The sequence below is a fragment of the Eschrichtius robustus genome, chromosome 3 (assembly GCF_028021215.1).
Source record: "Eschrichtius robustus isolate mEscRob2 chromosome 3, mEscRob2.pri, whole genome shotgun sequence".
NCBI lineage: Eukaryota > Metazoa > Chordata > Mammalia > Artiodactyla > Eschrichtiidae > Eschrichtius > Eschrichtius robustus.
The window spans coordinates 112,336,428-112,359,694 of NC_090826.1; the positions used below are offsets into that span (position 1 = coordinate 112,336,428).

A 23,267-nucleotide genomic window follows, 5' to 3' on the forward strand; every position below is an offset into this window, starting at 1 on the left:
CGGGCCCCTCACTATCGCGGCCTCTCTTGTTGCGGAGCACAGGCTCCAGACGCGCAGGCTCAGTAGTTGTGGCTCACGGGCCTAGTTGCTCCGCGGCATGTGGGATCTTCCGAGACCAGGGCTCGAACCCGTATCCCCTGCATTGGCAGGCAGATTCTCAACCACTGCGCCACCGGGGAAGCCCCCTGGACATTCTTTACTTGTCTTACCTATGCTGGCTCTTAACCAGGATAAGTGTTTTGCTTTTGTTTGTTTGTTTGTTTTTTGAGTAGCTGAACAAGGTTGCTTGGCTGTGGATTTCTCTAATCTCTGTGTTGATCTACAGGTGAGCATGTTAGGGAAAGGATTTGGTGATGTCGGTGAAGCTAAAGGCAGCAGCACCACAGGCTCCCAGTTCTTGGAGCAATTCAAGACTGCTCAGGCCCTGGCTCAGTTGGCAGCTCAGCATTCTCAATCTGGAACCACCACCACCTCCTCTTGGGACATGGGCTCCACCACACAATCCCCATCGCTGGTGCAGTATGGTGAGAAATATGGAAAGTGATTTGAATTCTTTAAGCATTGGAGCATTACTGCCAAGAGGCTGGCAGGAGTAGGGGTGGAGAATGTGTTCTGAAGTGAGGAGAAGGGCAGCCAACTGGCTCTTTTCCCACAGTGATTTCCCCTGGTGAGATAGGCTCAGTTGAGAAAGCTGGGGAATAATAAATAAATACGTAAGTTGAGGCTGTATATCTCTTTCATCAAATTTAGCCCTGTACACATTTGCAGTCTTCTGTTGACCTGAGGATGTTTTGGGTTTTCCCTAGGTTTATCTTCAGTATTTGAAAACATCATACTGCCTTTGGGCTTTTCCATTTTAGGACCTACACTTTAAACATGGACAATTCCTGGATTCCTTTCTTACATAGGCAGGGTAATAGTTTTGATTTGATTCGGTTCTACTTAACAAATAAAATCCTATGATTGCCATCTATAGAAATGAGATTAAATCTTAAAAGAGGACCTGTTTATATGAGTTTCTGATTCCTGGGGCCCTAATTCATGGCTCTAGAGCAGGATAATAGCATTTTCTTGAGGTTCACGAGCACCTCTGGCCTCATGCTTATTGGATTTCCTCGTGCAGATTTGAAGAACCCAAATGACTCAACAGTGCACAGCCCCTTTACAAAGCGCCAGACTTTCACCCCATCTTCAACCATGATGGAGGTGTTCCTTCAGGAGAAGCCACCCGCAGTGGCTACCTCCACTGCTGCACCTCCAACTCCGTCTTCTCCTCTGCCGAGCAAATCCACCTCGGCTCCACAAATGTCTCCTGGGTCTTCAGACAACCAATCGTCCAGCCCTCAGCCGGCTCAGCAAAAACTGAAACAGCAGAAGAAAAAAGCCTCCTTGACTTCTAAGGTATATTTGAACTTTTAGATAGATATTATTTTAGGGCAAAGGGGTGTGGGATTTGAGAATTGAGATTGTAAGGGTGTAATTTGGAGGTTTGAAGCAGAAGTTTTTTATTAGTCTTACAGTAAGCTTATAGTAAACCATTACTTTTTCTTCTCTACAGATTCCTGCTCTGGCTGTGGAGATGCCTGGCTCGGCAGATATCTCAGGGCTAAACCTGCAGTTTGGGGCATTGCAGTTTGGGTCAGAGCCTGTCCTTTCTGATTATGAGTCCACCCCCACCACGAGCGCCTCTTCAAGCCAGGCTCCAAGTAGCCTCTATACCAGCACAGCCAGGTAGAGGAAACAGCCGTCATAAGACTTCTTTTATCAGACCTTTACCAGTTTTTCTAAATCTCTTGCTGATTCCCAGAACTCTGGACAGGCCAAGCCTCTGATTGAGTGAGGGAAAAGTAGCCAATTGTAGCATTTTGTTGAGCACTTTAAGATATTGTTACTAGGTTTTTCCTAACTCTAAACAGAAATGTATCCCTTGGGCACTTCTAGAATATCCAAGCACAGTTCTTAGAGACGTGTACCCCACCTTTAACAGAGTACCTTGGCATCTACCACAGCTAAAATTGCTTTTGACACTTTTAGCCCCTTGGTGTGGACTTACGCCTACGAAGGATGTAGCTTTGAACTCCTAGGAAGGAGGTAACATTAATATATTACACAATTAAAAGAAACCTTTCCAGTAGAACCTTCCCTGCCTCCTCTGATAGCTATCAGGGAAGGCCATCTTAAGCAGTAGAAAATCCTGGAGGAAGTCCAGAGTACTAGGGTATTTTTTTCAATCCTTAGAATTTAAAAACAGAGGTGTCTTGCCCCAGCCTAGCTCCTTTGAATCATAATTGCTGTTAATGCATGTGAATATTTTAAAAGTTCCTTTCAAGAGAATTTTACTTCATAGGGTTTTTGAGAGGGCCAGGAGCTCAGAATTCCTTAAAATGAACATGAGCAAAAGGTGATTTTTCCCGCGTTTAGGGTTCATGTTACGATGGTATCAAAGGGACCAAGAGTTAGTATATCCTTTCTACTGACTTTTAGCCTCTTTTTCTAATAACAACAGGATGTAAGGAAACAAGAATTTTTTCTCTTCCTTTAAGAGTTGAAAATGTTTTTAAACTCGATTCTTAGCTTAGATCCCTGGCTCTATAGGAGGTGGAAATTCCTACTGTTGTCAAGAGAAAATTGCGGCAGTTTCTTTTATTTGTTGCTGGAATTTTTCTTTTTGACTGTAATCAACTTACACAAGTAGTAGATCTCCACTGTTTTAGTATCAGCGGATCTGCTCTATTCGTCACTCTCAGATTTTCCTTCTCCGTTCCCCACAGTGAATCTTCATCCACAATTTCATCTAACCAGAGTCAGGAGTCCGGTTATCAGAGTGGCCCAATTCAGCCGACAACCTATACCTCCCAAAATAATGCTCAGGGCCCTCTATATGAACAAAGATCCACACAGACTCGGCGGTACCCCAGCTCCATCTCTTCATCACCCCAAAAGGACTTGACTCAGGCAAAGGTATTGGCTTCACGAACCCCTGGGCATTGGTTAGGAGAATAGTGGGCAAAATCTCTGAAATATAAGTGTTTTACTTCTTGACAAATGGTGCTAAGACACCTCTGAAGTGCTGATTGAGAAGCTGAACCACATTTTTGTGGTTGGTGAAATAAAAGTTCTCTTCACTAACCTTGGAGACTTAGAGCCAGAAGATCATTCTCTTTGCACTAAAGATTCATTCTCTTTAGTAGAATCAGTCTCAATTACCTATTTTCTTGGAAGATCTGATTGCCAGCCTTCTGTGGGTGCATATCAGTAGACCTCACCTTGCTATGTCTTGGCTTGGTGAGGGGGACAGCATATGCTAGAGGCAATGTGGAGTGACTGTCAGATGCAGCCAGCAGAATAGGTGGTTTGGCTGAACTGTCATACTCCCACATCCTCCCCCAGGGATCACTGGATTTGGACCTTTCCTGTATCTGTTTGGGGTTTGGGATCTCTTCAGCAGTTTGGGCATTGCCTTCTGTTGCCCTGGGTCACACAGGGTTGGTATATCTTATTTTTGTTGTTTCTAAATTTTTGTTGTTTTTATTTTGTTTAGGTAGTATACATTATGTTAATCCTTTCATTAACTTGTAGAATTTCTCTGAAAGAAATTGGTTGACAGAAGTTAAGCTGAGTCAGTGTGCTAACTTGACCTATTCACTTGAGTTTGTCTGTTTCTTATTCCTCTGTTTTTTGTACCAGAATGGCTTCAGTTCTGTGCAGGCCACGCAGTTACAGACCACGCAATCTGTTGAAGGTGAGTGTTCTCCAGGCTTTTTCCTCTCAGTTGTAGTGTTTTTACTCCCCTTTAAATATTTTTGCATTTCGTAGATTGTTGTGAAAAGAGCCCTGCTTCAATGATCAAAACTCCTGGTATAGTCTTAGCTTGGTTCTTTCTACCTTGCTGTTTAATCTCAAACTATCGTAAGTTTCAGGTTCTCTGTCTTGTAACAGTGATAATCCTGTGGGTTCTCTTTATTGGACGAATGAGATCAGTGCTGTGAAATGCTTGGAATTAAAAAAAAAAAGAAAAGATTGTACCTAAATGTTAGTGGTCCATTACTAAATGACTCACACTCTTGTCTTTGGGACAGCCTAGGGCTGTCGTCACCTCTTAATAACTTCCTCTGATGAGGTGAATTCCTTTCTTTATTTCCAGGTGCTACAGGCTCTGCTGTGAAATCTGACTCACCTTCCACTTCTAGCATCCCCCCTCTCAGTGAAACGGTATCTGCAGCTTCCTTACTGACGACAACCAATCAGCACTCATCTTCCTTGGGTGGCTTGAGCCACAATGAGGAGATTCCAAATACTACCACCACACAACACAGCAGGTGATTTGGGGTGAGGATGGAGGTTTGGGTTGGTGAGTAGTAATAACAGAGCTCTCTGGTTCTATCTTGTCCTCTCTGCCTAGCAGAGACCACATTAGCTAAGTGGGTGACCTAAAAGCTATGGGAAGTAAAGACAGGAGGCTTTTTCCCCTTTTTCAACACCCATTCTTGCTTTAACTGCTCACTACCCCTGGCTGGCCATTGTGTTTACCATATGATCTCAGATCTCCTTGGTCCCATATTCTGCCTTCTTTGCCTATGTTCTTTTTTTTTTTTCAATCGATGTATAGTTGATTTACAATGTTATGTTAATTTCTGCTGTACAGCAAAGTGATTCAGTTATACATATACATATTTTTTTTAATATTTTTTTCCATTATGGTCTATCACAGGATATTGAATATATTTCCGTGTGCTATATACAGTAGGACCTTGTTGTTCATCCATTGTATATATACTAGTTTGCATCTGCTAACCCAAAACTCCCACGCTATCCCTCCCCACCCCTCCTGCCGGCAACCACAAGTCAGTTCTCTGTGTCTGGCCTGTGTTCTTGACTGAAGCTTCAGGTCAGGTAACCATAGCCCTATGGCTAATGGCAACCTCTTTTACCTTACAGCACGTTATCTACTCAGCAGAATACCCTTTCATCATCAACATCTTCTGGGCGCACTTCGACATCCACTCTTTTGGTAAGTGTGATGCTATAAAAGAGGAAGTGTGGTCCTGTTACACTTAAACAACTATCCAACTGTAAGAGTCTCCCAAGAAGGGACTCTTGAAAATTTCTTCATGAGGTGGCAAAATGATAATTCATCTGAAGTTTCAGGAAAGGAGTAAAAGGATGTTTGAAGCCAAGAGAGGCAGAAGAATCCAGAAATCTTGCAGAGCTGTAGGCCAATTCTCAAAGCCCTGGAAGTGACTTTTTTTGAATATATGACCTTTTTTTTTTTTAACACTGTAATTGGGTGGGGCTTTGTGTGCTATGATAAATTCTGTAAGAACATACATCCCTTTCTTACTGGTACAGCCATTTTCATTCATTGGTCTGGGGTATGGCAGACATGAGTCCTGAAAATAATCAGTTTGAGTCTGGGCATCCTATGAAAGTAGAGGCCAGATGAGAGCTTTTGTCCAAAGAATTAATTTCACTGTTGTGATTTTATAACAATTTGTGGAATTAAGCTGAGATGGTAAGGAAGAAAACTAACTTCAGAAGGACCTGTTTTGGGCAAAGGTGTCTGGTTTGTCAAAAGCCTGGGGCAAGGTAATGAGGGTTAAGGCTTTCTCAGGAATCTCTCTTTCCTCAAGTATACTATTCCAGGTTTAAATTCATTAGAACTTGTACTTCTTTCTAGCTTGTGAACTGGTCCGTTGTGCTGGCCTAGTGAAGAAGAATGTGGGAGAGAAGACTATGATATATTTTTCAGACCTATCTTCTGTCTCCTCATTGACTAGTCAGTGTTGGTTTCTAGGGAGTTTGTCCCTACTCGCTCTGCTGCCTTTCTGAACAGGGTGATAATGTGCAGTGGGTCTGTTGTTACCATCTTTACCAGATGAATGTTGGGGAATGTGTAGCCAGACAGTATTTAGTAACTTCTTCTAATTACTTTGGCAGAGAGCACCCTAGTACCCTGCCTCAGTCTTTTTAATTGAGAAGTTGGTGTGATATAATCAACAGAAGGGATTGTCTTTCCTGACCTGTTATACTAATCACTGTTTCCTCCTCCTCTCTTCCACTGCACGGCCTTTTTGAAGCACACAAGCGTGGAGAGTGAGGCGAATCTTCATTCTTCCTCCAGCACTTTCTCCACCACATCCAGCACAGTCTCTGCACCTCCCCCAGTGGTCAGTGTCTCTTCCAGTCTCAATAGTGGCAGTAGCTTGGGCCTCAGCCTAGGCAGCAACTCTACCGTCACAGCCTCCACTCGAAGCTCAGTTGCTACGACTTCAGGTAACCCTGCATAGAAGATGAATTGCATTCCTTTGGTATGGACGAGCAAAGTAATAGTGTGACAAGATAAAAATATAATTTCTCTTTCAGGAAAAGCTCCTCCCAACCTCCCTCCTGGGGTCCCGCCATTGTTGCCTAATCCATATATTATGGCTCCAGGGCTGTTACATGCCTACCCGGTAAGTGAGACTGAAGGATCTTCTCCAAAAGAGGAAGGTGGTATGGCTATTCTTTCTGGCTATGGCTTCAGGTGGAAGAATATAATTAAATAATAAATGAGTGGTTGTCACATGTAAACAAGTTTTTAATCTTTGTAGTTTTGGAAAAAAATAATTTTTTAGAGAGGAAGGACTAAACCTAGACCAGGTCCTCTATTGTGTATTTTCTCGGGTGAAACACAATTTCTGGGCCTCAGAAGCCAAAGGCCAGAGTGTCTAACTAGAATCCCTTTCAATTTCTTAGGAAATTATTTTCTCTAGTTGGATTGATTCCTAATTTCTGGGGGTCTATGCTGCCTCTGACCTAGTCGGAGTAGAGTTCCCTGACTTAGTCTGGGGCTATCTGAGAATAGGTGACTGACAGTAGTAGCCTTTTGCTCTGTTGTGTCTTCTGTCAGCTTCGTGTATTCAGTGCCTATTAAGATGGAGGATATTTATTTTAAAAATTTTTTAAAAAACATCTGTTTTTCAAACTTATGTTTACCAGGGGATTAGGGCGGGGGTGGGGGGGGAGGGATAAATTGGGAGATTGGGATGGACATATACACACTACTGTATATAAAATAGATAACTAATAAGAACCTACTGTGTAGCACAGGGAACTCTACTCAGTACTCTGTAATGGCCTATATGGGAAAAGAATCTAAAAAGAGTGGATATATGTTATATGTATAACTGATTCACTTTGCTGTACACCTGAAACTAACACAACATGGTAAATCAACTATACTCCAATAAAAATTAAAAAAAAAACAAACTTGTTTTTGCCTTCAGAGAGTCTAGAAGAATATCATACAAATGAAACATCCATTAGCACTTTTTTAATATCTAACACACTACCTTAGTACCCAAACATTAAAGAGTAGAGTAAAATGTGAATCCTTTCTGAAGGAGATAAATTTAAAGCCATATTTTGAAGGGCAAAGGAGACAAAGACAGGTAGAATAAAGCAGGCTATGTGTGTATGACTTGTGCATACCCTACTGCTACCCAGAGGCCAGCCTATTTGAATCACTGTGTAGCTCGAGGAAAGCTTCAAGACCTTTCATGAATCATGTAATCTCTTTGTATTTCACTTCTTTCTTAAAGAAAATGAAGGAAATAATTTATGTCCTCTTCTTCTTAAGAATGAGGATGAATGTTGATTTATCTTGTCTGTTAGCTCCTTGGTTTGCTACTATCATGACCAGTCCTCATTAATATTGTTACATGTTTGTATCTTTCAGCCACAAGTATATGGTTATGATGACTTGCAGATGCTTCAGACAAGATTTCCATTGGTGAGTATATGGTTGTAGAGCTTAGGAAAAGAAAGTGATCTTAAAATTAATGTTTGGATTATTCCAAATGTTCAGTTGATAAGTCACAGACTTGGCTCTTTCTCAAGCCATACCTCCATACACATACTTTAAGATATATTAGAATGTACTTAGAGAGTGGTTCTAACAGAAGGTAATTTTTTTTTTTTTAATCAGAGTTGTGGCATCTTTGAAGTAAACACATTTTAACCTGTTCTAAAGCTCAGAGTACTGTGGAGCTCTTGGGATGCTTCCTGTATGTCTCAAACACTTTGATGAATTCCAGAAGGAAGATCTGTTTTCTCAGTAGTAGTAGAATATTAGGGATAATATCTAGAGGTTTGAGAATATTATTGGTACTGATGGACTTGAAGTGTTTCCTGGTGGGCATACTTGTAGACCTTGCCTGACTGTCCCCATGGCCAGGCAGGGGGGACAGTGTATGCAAGAGTAATATGGAGTTTGTGCCAGTTCAAGCCAGCTTAATCAATGGCTGGATAAATTGCAGTACTCCAACATTCTCTTGCTTCTCACGCTGAATGATATGTCCTCACTTCTGGGAATGAGTGGCACTGAGTCTCTGCTCTTTTATCTCTCTCTTTCAGGATTACTACAGCATCCCATTTCCCACACCCACCACTCCGCTGACTGGGAGGGATGGTAGCCTGGCCAGCAACCCTTATTCTGGTAGGATTGGGATGGGGCTGAATAAAGGGAAGTTGTGTTGGCCTTGGTGGCAGAAACCTGATTAGTAGAAGGAAGGGATCCAGTTCTCACTTTAATTAAGATCTTTGACAGAAGTACAAAATGGATGTGGTAAATCAGGGTTGGTAGATTCAGAATCCTGCTGAAGATGGGCATGTAGCAACTTGGCTTCTCATCCCGCTTTCTGTTGTCTCCCTGTGACTCCGGATGATGTGTTGACTTCTCAGCTATTCTCTAGCTTTTTCCAGGAAGTACTGTGGTTGAACTGGCCTTCCTCTACTCATCTCTGCTCCTGTTCCTTACTCATGTGGCAGTCTCATTGCCTTGCTAGGCCAGGGCCTGACCTATTGTTGACCTTATTGACCTGTCATTTTCCCTGACCTAGCATTGTTTTTCAAGTCCAGCATGGAGTTTTCCCCATGGAGGGGAAGCAGAGAAGGAAAGGAGGGGGTGGGGTGGGGAAGAGATGAAAGAAAACAGGTGGGCAGGGAAATCATACAGGAGCTTTATTCTGGGAGCCGGTTTCTGCCACAGTATTGCACAGTCATGCAACATTAGTCCTTGACTAGCACTGTGCGGAGTGTGTGCTGAGCAGTGCTAAATGGAGACGCAAAGAAATGTAATTCAAAGCACTGAACTTTAATAGTCTCTGAAGGCTCTCCTGGAATCATGTGAAACCAGAAGAGGAAATTCTGCATTGGTGTTGGGGGGTGAAAGAGGCAGATACATTTAGCCTCTCGTTGTCACAGGTGACCTCACAAAGTTCGGCCGTGGGGATGCCTCCTCCCCGGCCCCGGCCACAACCTTGGCCCAGCCCCAGCAGAACCAGACACAGACTCACCATACCACGCAGCAGACATTCCTGAACCCGGCGCTGCCTCCTGGCTACAGTTACACCAGCCTGCCATACTACACAGGGGTTCCGGGCCTCCCCAGCACCTTCCAGTATGGGCCTGCTGTGTTCCCTGTAAGTACTTGGGCTTGGTCTTCACTTGTGGTGAAGAGTCCTAGCCCTGGACACTATGCTAGCTGCTTTCAAGGCTAGATGACTTTTTAATAATGAATGAAGAGGAACAGTTTCCACCTCTAGCCTCTTTCTGGCCTGGGAGAGGGAGTGGGGCTGGGATTGGGATAAGGGATTACCCATTCGTAGAATTAGCTAAAGGGGGAATGTACAGCTTTGCTTCCCTCAGACTCTCATTCATTCCCTGAACCCATTTTGCTAAGTAAACTGTGGACAGCATACATCAGAGTGGGTAGCCAGCTGAATGCCCAGTCTCTGGAGTAGAAGGGGTCGGTTGAGTGGTACTTTGCTGCCATTTCAATGTAGTTCTGGCCTATTGCTCTTCAGGTGGCTCCTACCTCTTCCAAGCAGCATGGTGTGAATGTCAGTGTGAATGCATCAGCCACCCCTTTCCAACAGCCAAGTGGATATGGGTCTCATGGATACAACACTGGTAAGCTCACCTCGACCCTGGCTGTCACTGGTGTCTGTGGGATGTCATTAAATGAGCTTCAGGGAGGAAGATCTGGTGCTTGAGAAAACAGGGTTGGTGAGGGTGTGCTGCTGCATGTATGACTGTTAATGTCTGCCTGACTTGGGTGTCTGTCTGAGCAGCACCAACAGAGGAGCTTAATGCTAGAACGTGTATCCACTACTCATGACGGGAATGCCCTGGCGCATGAGGTGGCTATTAGAATATGTTGGCTGGCCTAAACTTTGGGTGGGAAGCAGAGGGCCCCAAGATTTTACTGAGATGTCAGTGGAGGTAAGTGTTAACATTTAAGGTACTGGTAGTACAATAGGGGATATATGCACTGAATAGAAGAGTTAAATGGGTTCTTAGCTCGCATGCTGTGGTAGGTTTGGCTTAAATCTCTTTGTAGTACTGCTTTTCTCATGTGGCCCCTTTTTATTGCCTATCTAGAGGGCCAAAGATGTGGAGAGAAAGGAGTAAGGCATGAATACTCAATAGAGGGAGAGTTGGACCTTTATGTTCCTTCATTTGTATGGCTGGTCTCTTTGCAAAGTCCATTTGCACCTCTGATGGCAGGGAGGGAAATACGGGAATCCTCTGAATGGGTGCTGACCTAAAAGATATTTAGCCTATCCCTGCTCCCATACCTGACACCTACTCTCCATTTTTGGAGGACAGGGAGTAAGAGTCTTTGAATAAAACAATTCCATCTACTTTTTTCAGTGCCTTGTAGATGTGTGTGGGGAGGAGGTGGTTGCCATTGCTTGGGGTTGGAGTTGAGGGTTGTCCTTTAAAATTCTTAGCTTAGTTATGGTTACATGGTGATTTGGATGGAGCTACATCTGTGTTCTTCACCCTTGTATGGGCTCCAGGTGGTTAAAATTGCCCAAGGTTTTCAATTATTGGGAAACTGAGCTGAGCAAAGAGGGCAGTAGGTCTGGGATCTAACAGGTGGAGCTTTGAACTGTGTTGTATGACTTAGAGTGGGTCAAGATTTAAACTAAAGAAATCCTGAGAGACCCCATTGAGATTTAATAATACCCAGACTCCTTGTGCCTAGGGCCCCCCTCTCACTGAGCAGGTCCACCCTAGTCTTTGGTGGGGAGGATTATAAGCTTTTGTCTTGGAGTGGCCCTATTCCAAGAATATTAGATTTAGGTCTTAGCTGGACCAGGTTCAAGAATTTGAAGAGGTAGATGATTGGTAATAGAAGAAAATGGCATAGCTGATTTTGGAAGTCCTAGCTTCATACTTCCCTTAAGATTTCAGAGACCTCCTATAACAGCCCTTTAAGAATCCCCAGTTCCCAACCCCACAGAGGGCTCTTGTCATCCCATTCCTCATCAACCTCTAAATTCATTTATTTTTATGTATTTGATTCCTTTTAGGAAGAAAATATCCACCCCCTTACAAGCATTTCTGGACGGCAGAGAGCTAATTTGGCCCAAGGCTGGGGGCTGTGTTTTGTGTGTGTGTGTAAATTTGCACTGAAGTCTTGTTTCAGAAACCAGACCACTGAGGAGAGCCTGCTGAGCTGTGGCCATGGCCTGCGTGGCTTGGGGAAATGAGTTGGTGGATACCTTCTGGGCTTTTGAACTTGCCCTTCCCCCATTTCCCTCTCCCCCATGTGTCTGACCCTGTCTTACCCATTTCGAATTCAAGCGGTGCAGCACCTCCTCCGAAGCATCAATGCACACACCTGCTGTTGCTTTTGATTTCTGGAAGGCATGTAGTTTCAACTTGTAACAAAATATTTGTAGTCTTCAATAAACTGTGGTATTTCTTTAGCTAACTCTGGCGTTCTTTCCGTGCATGTCTTTCTGGACACTAGGAGCCAATGTTGTGCTGTGGATGAAGGGTGGAGGGTGGCCTTTTCAATCAAACCCCAGCATAGCCAAAGAACTGTTAACTTTTCCGTATGGTGATTTTATTAAGGTGGGGGAGGGGAAGTGGCCTCAGTTCCCAGCCTGTTGATTGGTTAGTCAAGAAAGCTATTTGTAGAAAATGCCCGATTCTCCATGCTTATTATAGCTCTTCACTTTTCCATTTAGATCTTCCCTTTGTCTCTGACATAAGCAGAGGAGAAAGGACAAAAAAGTTCGTGTCATGTCATTGTGAAAGGCTGAAGAGATGGTGTTCAGAGCATTTGTTAGGAAAGTATCTCCCAAGGCTTAATTCCCACATCTGGTTCCCAAAGGCCAAGTGGCTGATTGAGATCAGATAAAGTCATTAGTGACCAGCTAGTTGATGACTCAGGCTGTGGAAACTGTTCTAGCCTGGAACATTGTTCTTAGTCCCTCGATGGCTTTTCAGGGATTGTGGATTATTAGTTGTTTTGCACTTGTGGGTATAGCTAAGAATGTGTGAGAGAGGTTTGGTTAGACATCTCCTTGGCTATGGAAATTCTCATCCCCTCTCAATCCAACTGGTACATCGTCAGCCCTTCGTTCATAGAGTTAACTTGGACAGTGAGAACTCTGTCCTTGGTTAATTGGAAACCTAGATATTTCACTTTCTTTGTATTTGTTCCCAGCCCTCTGGAGTAATTTTGTCCTGTGAGTGTGACCAGCCTTCCCAGGGGCTGCCATGCTGGGAGAGATTGGTTCTTGCTTCTCCTCCCGGCCATCCACATTGTGTTTGTATGATCATCCCTGCTTGGGAGTGGGGGTAATCAGGGGGTGTTGACTGTTGGAAGGAAAGCAAGAAAACTGTAGTCTGAGGAGATTGCTAATTACTGGTGAATGATAGGTAGGGAAACCAATGCCCATTATTTTCTAGGGTCTCAGATGCTTACACCGAGGCCATTTAGGGCTACTACACAAAGTATTCTCTTTTTTCCAGCATTTCCAGTTGTTTCAACCAACAGGCCAATTAAGGCCTCTAGACTAGAAGCTGTTTTTTTAGCTAGTCCACCCTCTGGAAAGAATGAGACCAGGTAGGGGCACATTGGAACTAAATTCCTCCCTACCACCTGGCTTGAGAATCGGCCATTTCTCCCATTCTGTATGGGGTGACCAAGTGGTGTCAGCAAGCTGTTTGAGCCTTTGCAGTAAAGATCATTGTCTCTTCTGGTTCCTCTCAAAAATGTTCCATTTATATCCTATTACACCTTACTGTCAACCCTTCCACACAAACCTCCTCATTAGCTTAGCTTTTTACATAAATGAACTCCTGTTCTTAAAGTTATGCCTATTACCAGTGATTTGCCAAATGGGCACCTGGGGCTTGAAAAGGGAAGGGAAAAAACTATCATGTTAGTTCCTGTATTGTGCCCTTTTTCTTAAGTGCCTTTAAAGTGTAGAGTTGATACTTTGGAGATGGGAAGTATTTTCTCATGCTTGGTTTCTGTAGTTCTGTTCTTTTCCTAGTTGGTATTTGCTCCTCCCTAGAACTATCTGGCCTTGTGATGTGGGAGGGTTCTCCAGAGTAAGATGCCACTTCTACTGGGAAGATTCTAAAGTGGCTGTCCAAGGTGGGCTTAGCTTTTGAAGGCTGCCTTGGTCTAGAGAGGATTTGGGTTCTGGAGTTTGAAGGGAGATTGCTGTTGAATTGTGGGTGAATGGAGAATTCCTCATTTGTGATTTGGTCAGTTTAGGGCTTCCAAAAGACTCTCAACAAAGTGTTCTAACAGCAGAGGAGAATGATCCAAAGACATAAACTGAAATGCAAAGTTTTTCTGAGGTTTCATTTTATCTCACTTCCTGAAAACTAACATATTTAGAAAGGATGCTCTAAATTCCTAGTTAAATTTGAGTTACTTTTCCTTCAATATTGGTATACAATTTCTCAAGTAAGTTGCTGGGTTATTTTACCTGATGGCTTTTTCCTATCCTTGACTTATTGCCCCATACCCTAGGAGGTACAGTATGTGTATTTCAGTTTAAGGAGTACAAATCAAAATGGAGAATTGTACTATTGTGGTTTCCTTAAAATTGTAGTTGGTGGTAGGGAGGTTTTCAATAGGAAACATGCAAGTTGCTCGAGTATGGATTAGAGCTTTTATCTCGTGGAAAAGGTGAAGTTGTAAACTAGAATGACAGTTGGATTTTTGTGTTCCACCTAGGCTGTAGGAGATAGCCTACCCCTATCTACCTTCCTTACCCCTCTCTCTCCATGCTTTGGCTTAAACTGAGTAAATGGAAATTAGCCTTTGTGCCAGCTCTTTAAATCATAAGTCTGTAGCGTAGAAGTGCCAAGACTGGGGAAGCTGGACTAAGTAAACTGAGGCTCCGAGAATGAAAGTGCTCTTGGGGGTTGAATAGGAGTGCTCCTCTAATACTTACCTTATGCTGTGGAGGCATGGATTTTGAGCCCATTCAGGAGCAGGACTGCAGAACTGAGTGGAGTTTGGGTCAGTTGATTTGAAATGGACGTTAAAAGTTTAATACAATCCTGTTGGGCTTTGGCACAGAAAAGTGTTTTGAAAACCATATGCTAGTGAGGTTTGGCTATATTCCCTAGTCCTCCCCAATACAACACACCTCACTCTCACATAAATACTCAGTACACATCTGGAAAGGGCAGGAGAACCTAGGGAGCTTTTGTGTCATGAACTCTTATCCCTCAGGACTGACATGAAGCTGGAAAAACAGACCAAAATTCCCTTGCAGTGCTATAGCTAGAAGGGCTACTACACACATCATCTCCCAGGGATGGGGCCAGGCAGCTAGCTGAGCTAATCCTCCTGTCTGTTTCCTCCTCCCCCCAGGTGTATCAGTCACCTCCAGTAACACAGGCGTGCCAGATATCTCGGGTTCTGTGTACTCCAAAACCCAGGTAGGTGCCTGGCTCTGGATAGAAGTGGAAAAAGAAATGACATAGAGGAGGTGGAGTTGGAATGATAGTAGTACAGTGAACATGGGAATTCCTTGGCGGTCCAGTGGTTAGGACTTGGCGCTCTCATTGCCATGGCCCGGGTTCAGTCCCTGGTCGGGGAACTAAGATCCCGCAAGCTGAGTGGCGCGGCCAAAGGGGGAAAAAAATACAGTGAAGAACAACCCTAAGAGAGGTGTCAGGAAATCCATCCTACTAGAAAATGAGTGTCTCTAAACTTCAGTTTCTTGAAGAAGTTTAAATTTAGCCCTCTGGGAAAAAGCAAGAAAAATGTTACAGGAAGGTGCAGTGTGGTAAATTGTTGTGATATGTCATGTGATTTACTGTGCAACTATCCTGGCCCTTTACATACCCACTCCCAACCTTTTCATAAGTTTCCGAGAGAACAGATATGGAATGAAGGGAAACTAGTTCTTTCCATTCTTTTTGTAAGTATATCTATAAACAGAGTAGGAGAGGACACAACCCAGTAGCTAAAGTGAGGCATCTGAATTATCCACAGATTTGTATTGTGTTGCTCCCCCCAACACACACCATAAATAATTAAAAGTTTGATGTAAAGTATGAGGAGTTATGGTGGAGTCCTTCATGGCCAAGACCGTTAACACTCAAGATACCTCAGTGTGTATTCATTTCTTTTGAAGTATCCAAGGAGTTCTAATTTTTACCCAACTCCAGGGGTATCCCTGTTTGTGCTAAGAGTAGTCAGCAGATTTCACTGTGTTCATGAATCATGTTAGAATTTACGAAGTGCTCTCACATCTATCCTCTCATTTGGTCCTTACAACTGAGAGGTTAATAGCATCCGTGATTTATGTTAAGAGAAAATGAAGCTGAGAGATTAATTTTCTCAGGATCACACAGCTGTTAAAGGGTAGAGCTGAGGCTGAGACCTGAATGTCTGACTTCAGGTGCAGCATTCATTCTATGACACCATGCTGCTTTCTGAGGGTGGGGGATCTTGGGTTCAGAAATTCTGAGGATTAGTTTGCTGATCCCTTTTACTCTCTCTCCTCCCATTCTCCTGGATAGCAGTCCTTTGAGAAACAAGGTTTTCATTCCGGTACTCCTGCTGCCTCCTTCAACTTGCCTTCAGCCCTAGGAAGTGGGGGGCCCATCAATCCGGCCACAGCTGCTGCTTACCCACCTGCCCCCTTTATGCACATTCTGACCCCCCATCAGCAACCGCACTCCCAGATCCTTCACCATCACCTGCAGCAGGATGGCCAGGTAATAGCCCTTCCCCCTCTTTCCTTTCCCTTCCTCTTCCTTCCTATACCCTAAAACTACCTCCCCTTTCCTTTTCTTACCCTTCCTCACCACCACCTTCACCCAGTCCTCCCCAGTGCCAGCCATGGGCACACAGCACATACAGACACAAGCGCACACAACACGAGTGGCCGGCAAAGGAGAGATGTCAGAGAAGAGGCCAGATTGAAACCTTTTTTGCCCAGTTCCTTTGGTGCCTTTCTCCTCCACCTCCTCCCATAGCACAGTTGTCCTCATCCTATCAGACCTGGGTCACACCTCCCCTCTTACCTCTCCCAGCCTTCCCCCTTCCCTGACATTACAGCTTTCCCTTCTAATGGTGGAGTTCTATTGTCAAAGTTTGTCCCTTTATTTTCCATATATCCTGGTTCTGCCTCAGCTACCATATTTGCAGATGATTCTCTGTTGCCAGCGCCAGCAGGAGGAGCAGGTAATGAAACTGAATGATGATATGCTTGAACCCACTCCTTTTCAGTCCCCATTTCACCTCCACAGTCTCAGGGAACTTGAAGAGAAAAGATTGCACGGTCACAAATCGGGATACACAAACACAAACACCTTGCTGAGCTCTCTGGCCTCCCGTTCCTCTCTTGTCCTCCTCTCCTCAGTGTCCTCTTTTTCTTTCTACCCTTCCCCGACTCTTGAAACACTTGGTTACCGGAATGGAAAGGATTCTTGGGGCAGCATCTGGAGCCTGGGGCCTCAGACTGTCTCTCTTACCTTTCCTGAAATGGGCTCGCAGATGTGTGGTAGGGGTGGGGAGCCCTGGGGTGGTGCAGGTGACCTCTCCCCCTTCCTCATAGGTGGTTGCGGAGCTAGAATAAGGGCTGCCTTGCTCTCAAAGACAGATGTCCAAATTGAGGCATTCATGGGGATCAGTGAAAGTGAAATCACCTTGTGATCACTCATCTCCAAGAGGCTGTAATTCTCTCTAGAGAGTAGCCTTTCCTCGGATCAGGGGAAGGTGGGTTTGGGGGGTGAGGAGAAGGTGAAATTGAAAATTAGTAGAACTGATGCACTATCTTGTCTCTAAAAGTATCCCGCCCTCTTTTCATCTTTCCCTTATTTAAAGTTTGAGAGTGTTTTTTTACTTGTCAGAGGTGCTCTAACTGCTGTATAAAACAAATTTCCTATGGTTGAGAAGTAAGCTTCAGAGTAGTTTCTAAGCAAGGGGAATGGGAGAGTAAAACAATTTCCAGATTTCCACCTGAAGATGTCATAAATTTGTCCCACTAACTAGACATCTTTTTCCTCCCCATTCACCCTCCCATTCCCCTGCAGACGGGCAGCGGGCAACGTAGCCAGACCAGCTCCATCCCGCAGAAGCCCCAGACCAACAAGTCTGCCTACAACAGCTACAGCTGGGGGGCCAACTGAGGCCCTGACTCTCTTCTCCCGGTCCCATCTTCTGAGAGGGCTTCTCAGCCTGGCAACTATGGAAACAGCATCAAAGAGAGAAAGGAATGTGGGGGGGTTCCACTGCCCCCACCCCCAGCGGCCCATCCCATGCCTCAGCTTCATGTCTGTCCCATTCCCATACCATCCCCACTCTGTTGTATGTATTATAGGATTTGTATTTCTCCTTTTTTTTTCTTCCTTTCCTCTTCTCCTCCCCCCTTGCATTCAAGATTATGAAACTTTGCTGTGGGCCCTGCCCTCCCTTCTCCTCCTCCTGTTCACCCTGGTGGTGTGTGGGTGAGGTAGGGAGGGGGGGACCCCCAAATATATATCAGCCCAACAGCCCTAAGTCTCCTCCTTTATTATTAGGAAACAAAAACAACAACAACAAAAAAATGGCGTCATGAATATGAACAGCATTGTCAGATGAATTAGTTGAAGTGTTTTTTTTTTTTTTTTGTACTGTGTCCTCAAATTTAATGGATTAATGTGTCTTGTATATATAAAAAGAAAACCTCTACCTTCAGCCTCTGCCCATTCTTGCTCCGTCTAGGATATCCTCAGTCTCGTCGATGACCAGCTTGGTGAATAAGTATTACTGTACCAACTGGGCCTTCTCTAGCAGGCCCCGAAGGCAGTGGAATAAAATGAAATCTTCGCCCTTTAAGAACTCCTCTGACCTTAATGTGCTAGTATCATCTTGCCCTTGAGGGCATTCCCTTCCCCCCCTCCCCTAAGAATTACACAGCGTGGTGCCTGGAAAGAATCACTGCAAATCTTCATTTCCTCCAGATCTACAGCAGATTTTAGGCAGTGAAGGGAGAGCAAGATATTGGGTGGAAGGGGAGAGGATTAAGCAGGAGTTGAAAGAAATGGCTTTGTAGAATCAAAATTTAATTTAGATGGGTCCAGGCAAATGAACTGGAAAGAAATGAGGGCAACATGCACTGTTCGCTAGCAAAACTGAAGCAGTAGTTCTTACTTCTTGAGTGCTTTCACTTCAAGTAGCTAATATCCAACCCCTTGAAAAGGAGGAGTCTAGAGCAAGGTCAGGGTTGGGATGGAGGTGGGGGTAGAGCGAGGGGGAGGCTTTTAAAGTCAGTGACCCGAAAAGGGGGATACTTATAGGCCCAGATTCTCTCCCAAGACTCTTCAATAGATTTCCCTTGCTCTCTTACGAAGTCTTTATCCTGGTGGTTGCAGACCCTGCCTGGAAGAATTAGGAGAATCCTTTATAGTTATGACAAACTCCTTAATAGCTGGAGAGATGGAGTTAAATCCATGCGTTCCTCTGTCTTTTATCTTATACTCAACTCTGGGGAAGTCACTATACTAGAAGGAGCTTAATGCAACATTTTATCCATCCCTCTAATATTAGACTTGATTGTGTCAGTCAAGAAACAAACTGGACGGAGGAAAGGGGCGAGGTGGGTTTAGAAGGAAGACTGGTAGCCCATGGGTGTGGTGGGCCGGCGGTGAGGGAGGGTCTCGGTCCGGTTCATTTGTGCGGGTGGGCTGCCCTCTGGCGGCTGCCTCCGGTGCCAGCCAGTGTCAAACCCTCGAAACACCCTGTTGGAGCGGGTTGATCGGCAGGAAGGAGAATTGGCTTAGGAGGCAGGTGATCGTTGGGAAACGAAAATTCAGTACGCCCGCTCCCTTCACAGGAAACGGAGTAAAAGAGCCTTTGGAACGTGATAGGCCCGTCTGCCGTGCCCCCCCACCCAGTCCGGCTTACGGTCGTTTTACGACAGTGTCCGATCGCAGGCTTGCTTTCCGGTACCGTGGTCTGACGCTTCGCTCAATTTCCGACAGCGTAGCTCTGGCTGCCACCAGCTGTGGGGTTCGAAGGTTCGAGTCCCACTGCGGGAATGAGCCTCTTTGACCTCTTTCGGGGCTTTTTCGGCTTTTCTGGACCTCGGAGGTGAGAGCGGGTCCGGGCCAGAGAAGGCGGGGCGGGATCCTCTGAGGGGAGCTTGACCCTTGACACCCTATTTTTGGAAAAACATCCTTTTCCCTGCTCCTTCAACTCCTGCGGAGAGAACGGAAGTCAACATTGAGCACTCACCCCGCGACAGTAACCAGGGCGGTCGTTAAGAGGAGAGGAAACAACCGCTTAAACCTTTCTCCAGTCTGGGGTGGTGCAACAGGGGCGCGGGTGGGGAAGACAATAGGGCTCTGGGGAAGAGAACAGTGAGCAAGTGAGCAGGACCTTGGGAGAGAAGGGAGGGGCTGGGGAACAGTGAAGAAAAGCCGAGCGGAAGCGTTTGGGGGAGCCGCGAGGTGAGGACTGACTTTGATAAAAACAAAACAAACCCGATGGCCAGTCCCCTTAACCCTCACTTCAGCTTCCTAGATCGCAACTCTTGTCTCACTTTGTCACCCACTAACTGACTTTATGGTTTAAGTAGTGCTGAAATCTTGGTGGCCGATCTGCCTCCACCCCTAGCCACAGAGATCCCTTTTTTGGAGGGATGACTCGCGATGAAGATGAAGATGATGAGGAAGAAGAAGGAGCCACGTGGGGCCGTGGGAGCTCGAGGTTTGAGGGTCCCCAGCCCCCCGAGGAATTTGGCTTCGGCTTCAGCTTCAGCCCAGGAGGAGGGATGCGTTTCCATGATAACTTCGGCTTTGATGACCTAGTACGGGATTTCAATAACATCTTCAGCGAGATGGGGGCCTGGACCTTGCCTTCCCGCCCTCCTGGTGTGTGGATGCCCCGGGGGAGAACCTGTGGTTTCTGCTGGGTCGGTGGGTGAAAAAAGGAACCTGCAGAGAGTAGTTGGGGGTTGGGAAGTGTGAGAAAAGTGATGATTTCAAGGAGATTTAAAGGAGTCCAAGTCCCCAACATCCACCTGCCACCTTTCTGCAGAACTTCCAGGTCCTGAGTCAGAGACACCTGGTGAGAGACGGCAGGAAGGACAGACGCTTCGGGACTCAATGCTTAAGTATCCAGATAGTCACCAGCCTAGGATCTTTCGTGGGGCCTTGGAGAGTGATGCAAGAACTGAATCCTCCAAACCAGCACCAGGCTGGGGCTCCCAGAGACCTTTTCATAGGGTGAGTACATCTGGGCCTGAAGTGGGAGCCTGTGGAGAAAACTGACTGCAAAGACTAGAAACCTTGTTGGAATCTTAACAGTCTTGGGTTGGAGTCCTAGGCCCTCCACTTGGTGTTATTTATTTGTTTTCTGTATTAAGCTTCTTGTAGGATTTTCTCTGGGGGGAAATGTGAGTTCTGCTTTCTGTTTAAAAAAAAATTGCTGGTTTAAATGATTCTTGGACAAAGCAGACTTCTTGAGGGAGGACAGAAAAATATCAGTTGAGGAATGCTTTTTGGTAAAGGGATACGTAAAACAGGAAGGAGGAAGGTGTAAGTAAATAAAGCTATCCTGGCTGGGATTATTTCTCCTGAGGAAAAGTAGTTTTGGAACTTGGAAATAGTTTGGGTTCTGTGATCCCCTCAAATTTAATTGAAAGGTGTCATTTAACCTACTTTGGCTTCTTCTGCAGTTTGATGATACATGGCCTGTGACCCCCCATTCTAGAGCCAGAGAGGACAATGGTGAGTTTGGAGGGAAAGGACATTTACCAGCCCTTTGTTCTCCCTCCCTGAAATTTCTTCCTGCCACACTTGTTCCCTTCTTTCCCTTGGACTCTTTCTTTTTTCTTTCCTCTCTCTGCCCTTCTAGATCTTGATACCCAGGTTTCCGAGGAGGGCCTTGGCCCAGTTCTGCAGCCCCAACCCAAATCCTATTTCAAGAGCGTCTCTGTGACTAAGATCACTAAGCCAGATGGGGTGAGTTGGGAGAGTCGGGTAAAAGGAACTATGGGCAGAGAATGTTCTGGAAAGGAAGACCTATGTAAAGAAATCAGTTAACTCACCTTTAGTGATGTTAGGGATATGGTGGGGGTTTCTCCTTGTAGACAGTAGAGGAGCGCCGGACTGTGGTGGACAGTGAGGGCCGGAAAGAGACCACAGTAACCCATCAAGAAGCAGGTGGCTCTCCTAGGGATGGTAAGTAAAGAGTATGAATCAAAGGGATCCATTTCTTAATTCCTTGGGAAAGGGAAACCCTTAACTCTCCTACCCTTTAATATTATTCCTCTTCTTTGCCCCTATCTAGTCTCTTTCACTTACCCTCTGTGTATCACTTTCTTCCTTAGGTCCAGAATCACCAACACCTCCATCCCTGGATGATGCCTTTTCCATCCTGGATTTGTTCCTAGGACGTTGGTTCCGGTCCCGGTAGCCTTGTTAACCCTCAGAGGCCTTTAGGTTCTTTCCCCCTCCCACCCTTTGCTCACCAGCAATGGGCTTAGTTCTCCTCCTGCCGCCTCAGCACCTTGGGTGTGTGGAACAGTGAATTGAGGGTATGTCAGTATGTCACTCACCCAGACTGACCAATAAAAACTTTATTTATGTTAATTCCTTAGTCTTGGCTTTGTCATGGCTGTTCCACTTTCTCACACATATCCAGGGCTTCCCAAATTAACTTGGCCCACAAAAAATTATTTCTTAATTTTTTGCTTTACTTCCAAAACCTGATTTTGGTAAGTAAGGGTCAGGTACCTCTAGAAGATGATTTTCCTTATGAAGAGATAAGATAACTAGTGATAATTCCAGGGGAATTTCTCCATGGGGATGCATTAGATTAAAAAAAAAGGAAGTATGTGTATAAGTGCTTCCCTAGGTGTGGGAGCACTATGATTGGGTAGTTCATGAGATAATTTGATGAAGTACATGGGCAAATATTTCTTCCTTTACTGGCTATGTTTTTATTTTTATTTTTTTGTATATATTAGGGAAAATATAACTAGCAAAACATTATTGGTCTCTTCAACAAGTGGTACTGGGAAAGCTGGGCAGCCACATGTAAAACAAGTAGATTAGAACATTCCCTCATACCAGATAGAAAAACTCAAGATGTAAATGTAGGGACTTCCCTGGTGGTGCAATGGTTAAGAATCCGCCTGCCAGTGCAGGGGACACGGGTTCGATCCCTGGTCCAGGAAGATCCCACATCCCGCGGAGCAACTAAGCCTGTGTGCCAGAACTACTGAGCCTGTGCTCTAGCGTCTGTGAACCACAGCTACTGAAGCCCGCGTGCCTAGAACCTGTGCTCTGCAACAGGAGGAGCCACCGCAATGAGAAGCCCGCGCACCACAACGAAGAGTAGCCCCTGCTTGCTGAAACTAGAGAAAGCCCGTGTGCAGCAACAAAGACCCAATGCAGCCAAAAATAATAAATAAATAAATTTATATTAAAAAAAAAAACCTAAAAATAGAACTACCATATGATCCAGAAATTCCATTCCTGGTTATATATGTGGAAAGAACCACAAACACTTAACTTGAAAAGATACGTGCACCCCAGTGTTTTTAGCAGCACTATTTACAATAGCTAAGACATGGAAGCAACCTAAATGCCCATTGACAGATGATTGGATTAAAAAAGATGTGATATATATATACGATTGAATATTAGCTGTAAAAAAGAATGAAATAATGTCATTTCCAGCAACATGGATGAACCTAGTGATTATCATACTAAGTGAAGTAAGCCAGACAGAAAGGCAAATATCATATACTGTTTATATGTGGAATCTAAGAAAAAAGATACAAATAAACTTACATGCAAAACAGAAATAGACCTGCAGACATAGAAAACAAACCTATGGTTACCCTAGGGGGAAGGCGGGGGAGGGATAAATTAGGAGTTTGGGACTAACATATACACACTACTATATATAAAATAGATAACCAACAAGGACCTACTGTATAACACAGGGAACCATA

At 44.8% G+C, this 23,267-nt stretch overlaps 2 protein-coding genes and 2 non-coding genes across 19 annotated transcripts in view; all 4 read left to right on the forward strand.

Annotated features, from left to right (window-relative positions):
• UBAP2L (ubiquitin associated protein 2 like) overlaps positions 1-19,254 on the forward strand; it is a 44,707-nt gene extending 25,453 nt beyond the window's left edge. For 2 of the 15 annotated variants that reach the window (XM_068540882.1, XM_068540889.1), the window contains 17 exons: positions 326-524; positions 1,124-1,401; positions 1,559-1,731; positions 2,772-2,961; positions 3,688-3,742; positions 4,145-4,319; positions 4,939-5,011; positions 6,078-6,273; positions 6,364-6,452; positions 7,718-7,771; positions 8,395-8,476; positions 9,244-9,461; positions 9,846-9,951; positions 14,681-14,748; positions 15,838-16,035; positions 16,454-16,504; positions 18,026-18,518. In XM_068540882.1, coding sequence (XP_068396983.1) covers positions 326-524; positions 1,124-1,401; positions 1,559-1,731; positions 2,772-2,961; positions 3,688-3,742; positions 4,145-4,319; positions 4,939-5,011; positions 6,078-6,273; positions 6,364-6,452; positions 7,718-7,771; positions 8,395-8,476; positions 9,244-9,461; positions 9,846-9,951; positions 14,681-14,748; positions 15,838-16,035; positions 16,454-16,504; positions 18,026-18,064 — 2,244 coding nt within the window. In that variant the 3' untranslated portion in view covers positions 18,065-18,518. Of the gene's footprint in view, positions 1-325; positions 525-1,123; positions 1,402-1,558; positions 1,732-2,771; positions 2,962-3,687; positions 3,743-4,144; positions 4,320-4,938; positions 5,012-6,077; positions 6,274-6,363; positions 6,453-7,717; positions 7,772-8,394; positions 8,477-9,243; positions 9,462-9,845; positions 9,952-11,360; positions 11,765-14,680; positions 14,749-15,837; positions 16,036-16,453; positions 16,505-17,355; positions 17,681-18,025; positions 18,520-19,136 lie in introns of those variants that run through there. The other 13 variants (XM_068540886.1, XM_068540893.1, XM_068540880.1 and 10 more) reach the window with 10 other exon arrangements.
• Positions 3,246-3,382, forward strand: LOC137763203 (small nucleolar RNA SNORA58). Its single transcript, XR_011073762.1, has one exon. It is a non-coding gene; the product is annotated as a small nucleolar RNA SNORA58 (small nucleolar RNA).
• On the forward strand, positions 8,175-8,310 carry LOC137763202 (small nucleolar RNA SNORA58). Its single transcript, XR_011073761.1, has one exon. It is a non-coding gene; the product is annotated as a small nucleolar RNA SNORA58 (small nucleolar RNA).
• HAX1 (HCLS1 associated protein X-1) lies at positions 19,239-21,897 on the forward strand. 2 transcript variants are annotated; one of them, XM_068540897.1, is made up of 7 exons: positions 19,239-19,393; positions 19,919-20,175; positions 20,342-20,529; positions 20,982-21,033; positions 21,161-21,267; positions 21,396-21,486; positions 21,636-21,897. In XM_068540897.1, the coding sequence occupies exons 1-7, from the start codon at positions 19,341-19,343 to the stop codon at positions 21,719-21,721; spliced, it is 834 nt and encodes a 277-aa protein (XP_068396998.1). In that variant the 5' UTR covers positions 19,239-19,340; the 3' UTR covers positions 21,722-21,897. The 2 variants fall into 2 exon arrangements, with proteins under 2 accessions (XP_068396998.1, XP_068396999.1); XM_068540898.1 differs by having other exon boundaries at positions 19,292-19,393; positions 19,881-20,175.
• Positions 21,898-23,267: the final 1,370 nt, after the last annotated feature.